This window comes from Mauremys reevesii, linkage group 4 (assembly GCF_016161935.1).
Source record: "Mauremys reevesii isolate NIE-2019 linkage group 4, ASM1616193v1, whole genome shotgun sequence".
Lineage (NCBI taxonomy): Eukaryota > Metazoa > Chordata > Testudines > Geoemydidae > Mauremys > Mauremys reevesii.
This window is the reverse complement of record NC_052626.1, coordinates 123,363,073-123,375,154: the sequence shown is the minus strand read 5'-3', so window position 1 is coordinate 123,375,154 and position 12,082 is coordinate 123,363,073. Positions and strand designations below refer to the sequence as shown.

Genomic DNA, 12,082 nt, shown 5'->3' with positions numbered 1-12,082 from the left:
ACAGAGATTTCTGAAGTAAGAAAGCATGCTCTGCTAATCCACTGCCTTGGAGCAGAAGGGCAGCATATATTTTACACTTTTCCCCTTGCAGATGATAAATATGAGACTGCACTCACTGCATTAAAGAACCTTTTTGTGCCAAAAGTCAATGTAGTAGCTAATCGCTACAGATTTCACCAGCGTGAGCAGAAACCGGGGGAGACTATAATGCAGTATATTGCTTCCCTGAGGAGTCTGATTGTAACTTGTGACTTTGGGAATATGGCAGATGAGATGATTAGAGACCAGCTCATTGAGAAAACAACCATGCTTCATGTAAGAGAACGCTTACTTCTAGAACCACAACTTACACTAGAAAAAGCAATAACCATTGCTACTCAGATTGAGTCAGCTACAGCTGAAGCCAAAATAATGAGCAAAGATACAGGAGACACAGTCCACGCTGTGACTCCTTTGCAGAAAAGTTCACTATCACTGCAGACAAACAATTGCAAGAGAAAAACAGCAATGAACAAAACCAAGCAAAGTATAAGGCTTTCACAGACAAGCGGCAGGGTGCTAAGGAACCAAAGTTTGAGTGTGGTTCCTTCATTAGAATACAAAAATCTGGAATCTTACTCAAAGGGGACCATAAATTCACAGCTCCTCTTAAAATCATAGTGAAGAAGGGACCTTACCCCTATTGACTTTCTGATGGGCGGGTATGGAATACTTTTTATCTTCCACCTGCTATGCACCAAGAGGAGATTATGCCAATACCAAGTCTGCATTGGATGACGTCACCGTAGAACCAACACAACAAGACATTGCACTGGAACCGGGGCTTGAGAGATGGCCTGTCAGACCCAGACGACCACCTGCCTGGACTAGAGACTATGTTATGTAGTAATCTACAGTGTTTTCAGCGTAATATTTCTGCCAATAGTATAGTGTCTTGTTTCCTATTTGTTCCTGTGGTTAGAACGTTTATTTTAATTGGGAGAGTTTCTTAAGAGAGGAGGGAATGTGGTGTTTAGATGCGCTTGTAATTATTAGAACTGGGAGCACTGGCTGTTGGGAGTCTGAAAGGACAGGAAACAGGAAGGAGGCGGGAGGAGTTGAGGAGGTGGAGTGAGAGTTACAGAGTGTGCAATAGCAGCTTGGTTTCCACTGTAAAAATAAAGTCCTGTTGAAGCTCGTTAGTACCTTGTCTGATTGATACAACACACGTCTGGGTATTCGGTGGCAATTCGGTGGAGGGTCCCTCAGTCCCTCTCGGACCAAAGGACCTGCCGCCGAATTGCTGCCAAAGAATGAAGCGGCACAGTAGAGCTGCCGCCAAACTGCTGCCGATCGTGGCTTTATCTTTTTTTTTTCTTTTCTTTTTTTCCCCCCAATTCACCACTTGGGGCAGCAGAAAAGCTGGAGCTGGCCCTGCTTGGAAAGAGTCATTTTAAAGCAAGGTGTGGTGAGCTGGGACTCGCTCCTCAGGGAGCAGCCTGTTTTCTCTCTTTCTGTTTTCGGGTTCTCATGCGTTATCGGTCTGGATTCTGAGAAATAAAGCAGGTTTACATTGCAACCCTCCAGTGAGAGTGTTCACATGTTTCTCTCTGGGTGCATGGCGTGAGCCTAACAGCCTCTCCTTGCAGACAGGCTGTGGCTGTGTTTCTGTCTCAGCAAGGTCTTGCCAGGCAGCACCGTTCACCACATTTCCTTTCCACAGCCAATGAGAAATCAGCAGGGGCAAGTTATTCAGGGAGGCTGGAAATCTCGTCTACCTGTGTGTTCCAGCCAGCCCTGCGATGGGGGTTTGGCTCGTGCAGCCCTGTGCGCCGCTGGTGCTACGTACATGATACACGTGGGGCCAAGTCAGGCTGTCACCCTCCCAATTCCCACCCTGAGAACTTTGTGTTCGGCGTTTTGGGATCCGGGGCTCTGATTGGACCCTGCAGAATATCAGGGCCCGGTTGTGACAGGGGGATGCTGGCTGGAGCCTGGATTTCAAGCCCTGCCCTTGCAACGTTCCTGGGCTGCTCGGATTGGAGACGATGGGTCTGCTCATGTGGTGGTCACCATCCTGGCTGACCTATTGGGCGTTGAACTGGGGACCGGCAGAGCTAAAACCCTGAATGGCTACAGCTTCAGCTAAAGAGGCAGAATTTCTAGGGGGGCCTGTAACAGACTCAGCGTCTCCGTGGATCGGCCCAGAGGGCGACCTGTCACACCCACCCACCAGTGGAACAGTCATGTGTACAGAGTGAAACTCACCGAGGCCCCACTTAGCTCCCTCTGGAGCCCTAGCCACACCCACAGTGCAGGAAGGGACTGGGGCCGCGTGGGCCTGAGCTGCCAGTCTGGCTCGGCAGTCCCATTCCAAATCCCTCCATCACCTAAAGGTTCAGAGGTGCCTGGTTCAGGCCCAGCAAACACATGAATCGGGAAAGAGGTTTATCCTCCCCTCAGAATCCTGCTTCCCGTGCCCAGGCTCCCACGGCACCTGCTGGAGTTGGTGCCGCATGGCCGCCTGGTGGGATAAGCCAGGCTCAGTGGGGCAGGGGGAGGTGCTGTACAAAGGCCACTCCCTTGGGTGGAGCTGCTCCTGAGCGGGGGTCTGGCTTCCTCCCTGGGGCTAGTGCCCAGAGCAAAGGGAGCAGGCCCTGAAGGGGCGGGTCACCTCAGCAGGGCGGCCTGCTGCAGCGCAGGGCAGAGGAGAGGAAAGGAGCCTCCTCACCCCACACCGACGGAGGGTACAGGCAGACCAGGTCTCCATGTGGGAATACACCCCACTGGCCAGCCATACGTACTGGGCTTTGCCCAACCTGAGCGTCAGTGAGAACTGCCCAGCCCTGCTGCTGGCCAGCACAGACGGCTGATGGAAACAGGAATGCAAACGCAGGCCAGGTTGCTCCTGGCAGCAGGTTCTGCTTGAGGGATGTGACAAGCGTGTCCCCAGCTTTCCCTGCCCGGCTCCCCGTGGCCCCGGAAGCAGCAACTGCAGAGCAGTGTGTGGGAGAACCTTTCCCACAGTGGGGAGAGGGTGGTGAAGGTGACAACAGGGCTTCACATTCCCAGCAGGGCTGCTAAATTCCAGGCGCCTGCTCAGAATCTCTAGGCCGGCTGAGAATTCAGCTGGGAGCTCCCTGCCCCACTCCCCACGGAGACAGCTCAGGGAATGAAAGGGCTTCTGTTTGGGGGACCCTTGGAGATGCCACTAAAGCCCATGTGGGGCTGGGCTCCATGCTGCACCTATGGGGGCCTGAGTTCAGAGAGGACTTTGGGGGAGATGGGGCAGGCTCTAGCCTGCCACCTGCAGGCCAGCACCAGGGCACTGTGGTTCTCCAGGGACCTGGCGGGGCAGAGACCGAGGCGGACTGGCCCCTCCTAGATCACCAGGAGAGCTTTCCCCTCTGCAGCTGCTGCCACCCGGAGCAGCCTCCATCTAGCTCTCTGCCTCGGCTATCGGGAAATCAGGCTGCGGCCTTAGTCTTTCTCCCCATCATCCCGCTGCCCCCAACCAGGAATGGGACTTGGCAATCCCCATAGCAAAGATGCTGCGAAAGACGGAGCTGTTGGATTCAACACACTGCTAAGAGGACACAGCGGGCTGCCAGCGCTGACTCCTGGGCACTGCTTTGATCACCTTCAAGAGGAAACATTTTAGGGACGGGGGCAGTTCCTCAAACTCGTTGGTCCAGTTTCTCACCCTGCTGTCTGAGACAGAGAGCCTAACCATATGGGCTTATTATGAAAACCCTTCACGTTGCCCAAGCCCCATTCCTCTAAGGCAGTCAAATGCTCTGCAGAGATGAGCATAATTAGTTTCATTATACAGGCAGGGAAACTGAGGCACACAGGCTATAAGGTCCGAATGTCGGGTGCCAAACAGAAAGCGCCTGAATCTATGTCGAGCCACTCAAATGAGCCGCCTGAATTTTAACCCTTATAGATTCATAGATTCTAGGATTTGAAGGGACTTCGAGAGGTCATCGAGTCCAGTCCCCTGCCCTCATGGAAGGACCAAATACTGTCTAGACCATCCCGGAAAGACTTTATCTAACCTACTCTTAAATATCTCCAGAGATGGAGATTCCACAACCTCCCTAGGCAATTTATTCCAGTGTTTAACTACCCTGAGAGTTAGGAACTTTTTCCTAATGTCCAACCTAAACCTCCCTTGCTGCAGTTTAAGCCCATTGCTTCTTGTTCTACCCTTAGAGGCTAAGATTAACAAGTTTTCTCCCTCCTTCTTATGACACCCTTTTAGATACCTGAAAACTGCTATCATGTCCCCTCTCAGTCTTCTCTTTTCCAAACTAAACAAACCCAATTCTTTCAGCCTTCCATCATAGATCATGTTCTCAAGACCTTCAATCATTCTTGTTGCTCTTCTCTGGACCCGCTCCAATTTCTCCACATCTTTCTTGAAACGCGGTGCCCAGAACTGGACACAATACTCCGGCTGAGGCCTAACCAGCGCAGAGTAGAGCGGAAGAATGACTTCTCGTGTCTTGCTCACAACACACCTGTTAATGCATCCCAGAATCACGTTTGCTTTTTTTTCAACAGCATCACACTGTTGACTCATATTTAACTTGTGGTCCACTATAACCCCTAGATCCCTTTCTGCCGTACTCCTTCCTAAATAGTCTCTTCCCATTCTGTATGTGTGAAACTGATTGTTCCTTCCTAAGTGGAGCACTTTGCATTTGTCTTTGTTAAACTTCATCCTGGTACCTCAGACATTTTTCCAATTTGTCCAGATCATTTTGAATTATGACCCTATACTCCAAAGCAATTGCAATCCCTCCTAGTTTGGTATCATCTGCAAACTTAATAAGCGTACTTTTTATGCCAATATCTAAGTCGTTGATGAAGATATTGAACAGAGCCGGTCCCAAAACAGTCCCCTGCAGAACCCTGTTCATTATACCTTTCCAGCAGGATTGGGAACCATTAATAACTACTCTCTGAGTATGGTTATCCAGCCAGTTATGCACGCACCTTATAGTAGCCCCATCTAAGTTGTATTTGCCTAGTTTATTGATAAGAACATCATGCAAGACTGTATCAAATGCCTTACTAAAGTCTAGGTATACCACATCCACCGCTTCTCCCTTATCCACAAGACTCGTTATCCTATCAAAGAAGCTATCAGATTTGTTTGACATGATCTGTTCTTTACAAATCCATGCTGGCTATTCCCTATCACCTTACCACCTTCCAAGTGTTTGCACATGATGTCCTTAATTACTTGCTCCATTATCTTCCCTGGCACAGAAGTTAAACTAACTGGTCTGTAGTTTCCTGGGTTGTTTTTATTTCCCTTTTATAGATGGGCACTATATTTGCCCTTTTCCAGTCTTCGGGAATCTCTCCTGTCTCCCATGATTTTCCAAAGATAATAGCTAGAGGCTCAGATACCGCCTCTATTAGCTCCTTGAGTATTCTAGGATGCATTTAATCAGGCCCTGGTGACTTGCAGGCATCTAACTTTTCTAAGTGATTTTTAACTTTTTTTTTTAATCTTCTAAACCTATCCCCTTCCCATTAGCATTCACTATGTTAGGCATTTCTTCAGACTTCTCGGTGAAGACTGAAACAAAGAAGTCATTAAGCATCTCTGCTCTCCCCTAAGCATCTCTGCTCTCCTCATGGCTCTCCCTAAAGTCTGGCCACTTATTTAGGTGCCTCAGAATGGACTGAAGGCCAGAAACCTTCACAAGGGCTCAGCCTCCCACAGGAGAGCTCAATGTTGCTGAGCAGTTTGGAAAATCTGGCTCCAAGTGTGGGTGCTGAGCCCTGGAAAATCTGGCCCTCAGTGACTTGCAGCAAAGCAGGTTACACCGTGGCAGAGATGGAGTAAAACCCAGCCCCCCTAGTCCCCGGCTGTAACCACGAGCCCAGGGCATCTCCCGTATTTATGTTACATGGTGTCACGTATTAATTGACAGGCTAGGATCTGCAATCTGAAGCCTTTTAATCACGCAGCCAGCTTGCTGGCATTCTCCCAAGTCTCTGAGAGGCAGTGCCAGGGGGCCAGACACTCTAGTGCCTCACATGATGGGGCCTGCAATTTTTAAGCACCAATAACTCCCCCAGACCAGCTTCGCCAATGGGGTGTTGGGCTCGGGAGGTTACAATGTCCGCACGTTTCCTCCAAACTGCTGTCAATGGCGCCACCACATGAGCAAAGTGGGCTAATGTCCGTACCAGGGAAATCCCCCGAGCAAAGCACGGGAAGGGGCGAAGCAGCTAAAAAGGCAACGACACCTTGGGATGGACAGGATAGAAATTGATCGGCACAGCAGGACTCCGACTGTCAAGGGAAAGACTGACCTCATCCAGAAACAGCCTGGTTCTCAGAGGTCCTGAGCCACCTGCTATGCCTGTGAGGGACCCAGTGACTATGACAATCAGGCCTAAAATGTCTTCACAACACCCCACAGGCTGCAATCCTCACCCCACTGCAAACAGCCGCCGCATCAGCACGCCCACACTGCTAGCGACCACCCTGGTTGGCAGGGTCCTTGCCCCAGGGATCCCGCACTCCTCTGATTAATGTAGCTAAGGAGTTATGAATAGTCTGACAATCCTATTAGAATAATGTTAGCGACCTAAGTGACCCAGGCGGTGGCTAGTGCAAAGCATGCATGGGCTAGCAGTACCCTCCCCGCACCCACTGTGTTCCAGCAGCGGGCTGGGGAGTGTGGTTCTTATAGGGCTGGAGCCGAATGCGCAGGTCCTGAAATGAATTACAAGGTGGAACGGGTCCCTGACAGGGCTTTACTTTGCCATCACAATAGCACTGGCTGAGCCCTGCAGCCTCCTGTGCTTACAATCCATTGCCCTGGGGACGCACGGGCAAAGCTGGCGTCCCTCATCCAGCAATGCTTGTTTGCAGACAGAACCAGGGCTGTGTACAAGATGCTTAGGGTGAGATGCTTCTACGATAGGAGACACCAGAGGGTGACAGTCATGCCGCAGGGTCCCCACCTAAAGGTACATGCACCTTGCACTAGGCGGCTCCCTTGTATTTCCTGCTCACCGATGAAAAGCATTCATTCTGAATGGGATCCCGCACAGCCCTTCCCACCTGACTGCCAGCGACAGACAGAGAGAGAGACTGCAACAGGAGGGCTGAATGCCAACTCTGCCTCGGGCAAAAATGGACTGGGGAGAGGAGATGGCACCCTTCTCTAGCACCTTCCATCCAGAGCTCTCAAAGCACTTCACAACGGAGGGTCAGTATCATTATCCTCACCTCAGAGAGGGGGGAAACTGAGGCAGCGACCTGCCCGAGGAAATCAGTGGCAAAGTCTGGAATACAAGCCAGGGCTCCTTCCTCCTTCCTAAACCTGTTGTTCTAGTCTAGGCACTAGGCAAGACTGCCCCCTGCACTGACCGGGGTGCTCAGCACAACCCGCTACTGTTTGCCAGCTATACAATGTGTTTTTTAAGTTGAATACATTTCTCTGGCAGCCCTTCAGCTCTGTCCCTAAATTCAAAAGCCAAGCTCCTTCCCATCCTTGCTGCAGCACAGCTAAACCTGTTGTGAATACAGCTACAAAGCGTCTTTCCCAGGGAATGCCAAAGCCGACCTCTCTCATGCAGAGAAGGGCACCATCCCCAGTGGAGGCAACCAGCTGCCCTTCCAAGCCCCCCCTTGTAGAACATGGGGAAGTTCTCAAGAGGGCAGGTTAATCCCAGTCCTCTCCACAACTGGGACGTAACCGGAGCGGAACCACTGGGACCATCCGTGGTGCTAGAAGTCAACCCTGCAAAATCCTCTCTGAATTGAGCCCTGTTGGGTTCCCTGTGGCAACAGGGCTGGGCCAACACTTGGAAAATTAAGATCTTTGAACTGAACCACCTGGTGAAACTTTACTCTCTGTCTGAAACAGACAATTCCAACACTCTGCTGGTGGCCAACCCAAACTGAAAGCCACCAAAGCCAGGGGTTATCACAGCTATTGAAATATTGGACAGAAAGATCCAGGACAGTTGGCAGTAATTGCTCAGTATAAATACTCCATTATACTCTCAAACAATCAGAATCTGCCCAGCAAACCAGCTCCTCTGATCCGTTGCAATCAAGAAGCAAAGCATGCAGAACAGCACAGTATAAACAGCATTATGCAGAGGGGCATAGGGAGGAGGGGGGAGTTGGCTCAACAGGTCCTGAAATAATAGCTGCCTTTTTGTTTTGTTTCTAATTTGCGGTAGAAATTTTATATCACCAAAGTGTGGCCCCAAATTCCAAGCCCAAGCAAGCTGCAGCTGATTCTGGGGTGGGGTGGGAGGGTGTCTATCCTTGTGCCCCAAGGACAGCAGTTGCACTGCAAAGCAAATGACAGTTCGGTACTTACAGGTAAGCCGTTAAGGGGCTCAGGCTGACAGGGACTTGGGAGAGTCCCAGCTCTGAACAATCCACTGAGAGCATTATGCCATCTTCTTCACAGTGGCACTGAGGCGGGCATGAGGGCGCAGCACCTGGGTCCGTGGATGCCACCTGGAGAGTGGCGGAGGAGAACAGAAAAGTGCACCAGAAGAAGAGTTTGTCCATCTTGGTCACAGCTGCAGCCCACATGAGCTGGGTGAGGGTGGCTGGCACTGGCTCAGTGGCTCTGATCTCAGCGGGCTGCTCGGACAGAGTCTGATTTCTCAGACCCAGCAGGCACTGGATCCCCTGCACTCCTGAGCGTAGTAAAGATGCAGCCAGTGAAGGGGAGGCATTGTTGAATGATCTTGGTTATTGGGTTTCACAGGCTGGGCAGGGCAGGGGCGTGAGAGCCTCCGAGAGGAGGAGCTAAAGGAACTTTCTGCTCTCTCCCTCTCTCTCCCGGAGAGCTGGCAGGAATTTCATTCAAAGAGAAGAAGAAGAAGGAAAAAAAAATACCCCAACAAATAAAGACCTGTTTGTAGCTCCAGGACTCGTGCTTTGTTTTGCAATGTTTTTGTGGGATAGCAGCGCAGGGGAAAGGAAAGCCGACTCCTCCGGGAGAAAGTAATTTAAACAGGGGTTTGATCCTGCCCCATCCAGCACTTCAAACACTGACCGGGACCCCTGAGCCATGCCTTTGGAGGCATGTGCACTGGGGCTGGCTCCCTAAACCCAACCGTCAGCTGGGAATTCAGGGGTTAACATTCGGGGGAGCTAGTCTGAATAAGCCATGCTGCTGCCACCCAAAAACTTCATTGTTATCTACCTATCTTAGGTACTTCTATGGCTCCATCACCACAGCATGGGAACACCTCTTCACCCTTCACACCCCTCTGGGAGGCAGCACAGTGCTATTGTACAGATGGGAAATTGAAGCACCGGAAGACTAATTAACTTGCTCAAGGGAGACTGTGGCAAAGCAGGCAACTGAATCCAGCTCTTCTGACTCCTAGACTAGTCCCTAGTCACTAGACCATCCTGCCTCCGCTCCTTCTCTGAGCTCACAGCACCATGTTTCATGGTGGATGACATCTCTCCTTTGATCAAGGACTGTGCCTTATGGCGATAAACAGACAACACCTGGAGAGCAGAAGTGATAAGGTTATTCCTAAATGTAGCGTCAAATGCTACATGCTAAAGGTGCACAACAGAAAATCCCCCACACACATACACACCCACCCCGGAATCATAGAAACAAGTGCTGGTCTCTTCTATCCACTGTGTTACTGAAGGGGAAACAGTTTGTCAAGACAAAAACTAGGTTTCACCTCCAAAAATTACAACCAGCCCTTCTCTAAACCTCTTCCTGCAAGGAGCCTGACAGACAGAGTGAAATCACCCTGGGGATCTCCTCTGGGAGTCAGTTTCTTTAGGGGGGTTCCACATTCCTTCTTTTGGGGACCGTAGTCTCAGGTTTAACTTCAGATTCGGACCTCTCCGAGGCTGCTCTGCTTTTCCCTGCTCATTCCCTCCACTGCCCAGAAAGTCAGAGCAACTAAAATGCCTCCTGCACCAAATGCTTCCAGCTCCAAACTGCCCACAGAGCGACCCAACACCTTCCAGACAGACGTGAGGATGACCCTGGAGTGGGCAGCCCCTAGGCTGGAGGTGCAGGAGTGGAGAAAGAAGAATCCAGGCATGTGTTGCTGCAGAGTCCCTGGGAACACAGCTGCAGGTCCCACATCACCAGCTGGGTGCAAACCTACAGCCTGTGGTCAGAGCGAGAACTGGGAGCCTGGGTTCCACTACCTGCTTTTCCACTAATTCCCTGTGTCCTTAGGTGAATCAATGCATCTGTCTGCATCCCTGTTACTTCCCGGGAAAAGAGCTAGGAGAATGAGGCAGTCTGTAAAGCATGAGAGGCTTAAGCAGCTGATGCTGCACTCGGAGGCTGATTGCAGCTCAGGTAGATGTTCTCGGACCAGCTTTAATCTCACTTGCTTGAGTCCTGGAGCAGTGAAGTCGCAGCGGCACTCGCTAGCCACTGAGTAATTACCCAGGGCTCCAGACAGGCTCATACAGCCTGTGTGGCGTAGCCCAGGCTATATGGCTCCGCTGCTAGATGAAAGCTAGCTAGCTTGGGCTCGGCTACTCATGCTGCAATCAACCCCCATGATTGCAATATAGACATACCCTGAGTAGCTTACCCAAGAGAAGGTCAAGAGATGACTTGACCCCAGTCTATAAGTACCCGCATGGGGAGAAGATTTCTGTTATTAGCAGGCTCTTCAATCTAGCAGAGCGGGGTAGAAGGAGATCCAATGGCTGGAAGTTGAAGCTAGACACATTCAAACAGGGAATACGGTGCACATGTTTAACGGGGAGGGCAATCAACCATTGGAACAACTTATTGAGGGGCATGGGGGATTCTCATCACCCCTGGAGTCAAGACTGGGTCTCTCTTTCTAAAACATCTGCTCGAGCTCAGCCACAAGCAGTGAGCAGGGTGAGGAACCCTTGGCTGGGTTTGTCTGACCTGCGCTATGCAGGAGGTCTGACTGAATGATCACAATGGGCCCCGATCCTTGGAGGTATTTAATTTAGATGGGAGTTAGGTGCCTAAAGATCTGGGCCATTGGTCCCTTCTGCCTTAAACTCTAAGGCCCCACTGAAGTCTAGGGGAGCTTTGCCACAGACTTCTGTGGGGGTTGGATTTCACCCTTGATATTTACAAATTGATTTAATTGGAATAACACCACGTACATCACAGGGCATTTCTGAGGCTTCATTAATTAAACCTTTGCAAAGTGCTTTGACATCCCCAGTCACACAGGATTTAGATTAAAGGGAAAGGGCTATACAGGGAGGTGAGAACCCTGCCATAATTAAAGGCTGAGCCAGGCATGCTTTCCTACAGCTTTGACTTGGACAATTGGTTTGGCTGGAAAATTGCCACATTTACTCAGGTGGCCAGTCTGGAGAAAGCGCCTCAAACCCATTGGGAGTGTCAGGCCAGTCACAACAACCCTGCCCTGAAGAGATGGGTTCACCTAAGGTGTCTCTGTCTCCCTCTAGCTCAAAAATGGTTCATTATTGGCCCCTAAAACTTCTTGCCCAGTGAAATGTCCTTGGGGATCCAGCCACCAGCTGGACTGGAAGAAAATAATTTGTGTTGAATGTGTTATTAGAGCTGGTGGGAAATGCTGTTTCACTGAAACATTTCCAGAACGTGTTAGTTTCGACAAAATTTGTGCTGCAAATTTTTTTTTGTAAATGATACGGTTTGAAGGGGGAGGATTTAGTTTGGACTGACTCATATTGTGTCAGCTTTTAATTTTTTTAAACTGTCAATTCATTTTAATATATTTCTATGGGTCTATGATACTTTAGAGAGAGATAATATCTGATAGTATATAATAAGGTTTCAACTGTATTAAAAGGTTTGGATGAGTTCATTTCAATGTTTCCTCAGTAAATTTAGGATTTCCAGACAAAAGGCAATTTGGAAACAAGATGGAAATTCCGTTTTCTGGCCAGCTTTAGTGAATGATTTCTGCTGTGCAGAGCTCTGGGCCCAATCCACTCCCGTTAATACAAACAGATGTTTTTTGCCATTGGCCTCAGTGGAAGCAGGATCAGGCCCCCTGTATGTTTGTGTGTTGCCCTCTAGTGGCTGGCTGCAGCTTAAAGGGAGCGGAAAAGTGTTTTTAATAGCAGACGGCA

The 12,082-nt window shown here is 50.1% G+C and overlaps 1 protein-coding gene across 2 annotated transcripts in view; it reads right to left on the bottom strand.

The window, feature by feature from the left end:
- Window positions 1-8,638, bottom strand: part of LGR6 (leucine rich repeat containing G protein-coupled receptor 6) — a 216,770-nt gene extending 208,132 nt beyond the window's left edge. For both annotated transcript variants that reach the window (XM_039533142.1, XM_039533140.1), the window contains exon 1: window positions 8,346-8,638. In XM_039533142.1, the coding sequence (XP_039389076.1) occupies window positions 8,346-8,566 (221 nt within the window). In that variant the 5' untranslated portion in view covers window positions 8,567-8,638. The remainder of the gene's footprint in view (window positions 1-8,345) is intronic.
- Window positions 8,639-12,082: the final 3,444 nt, after the last annotated feature.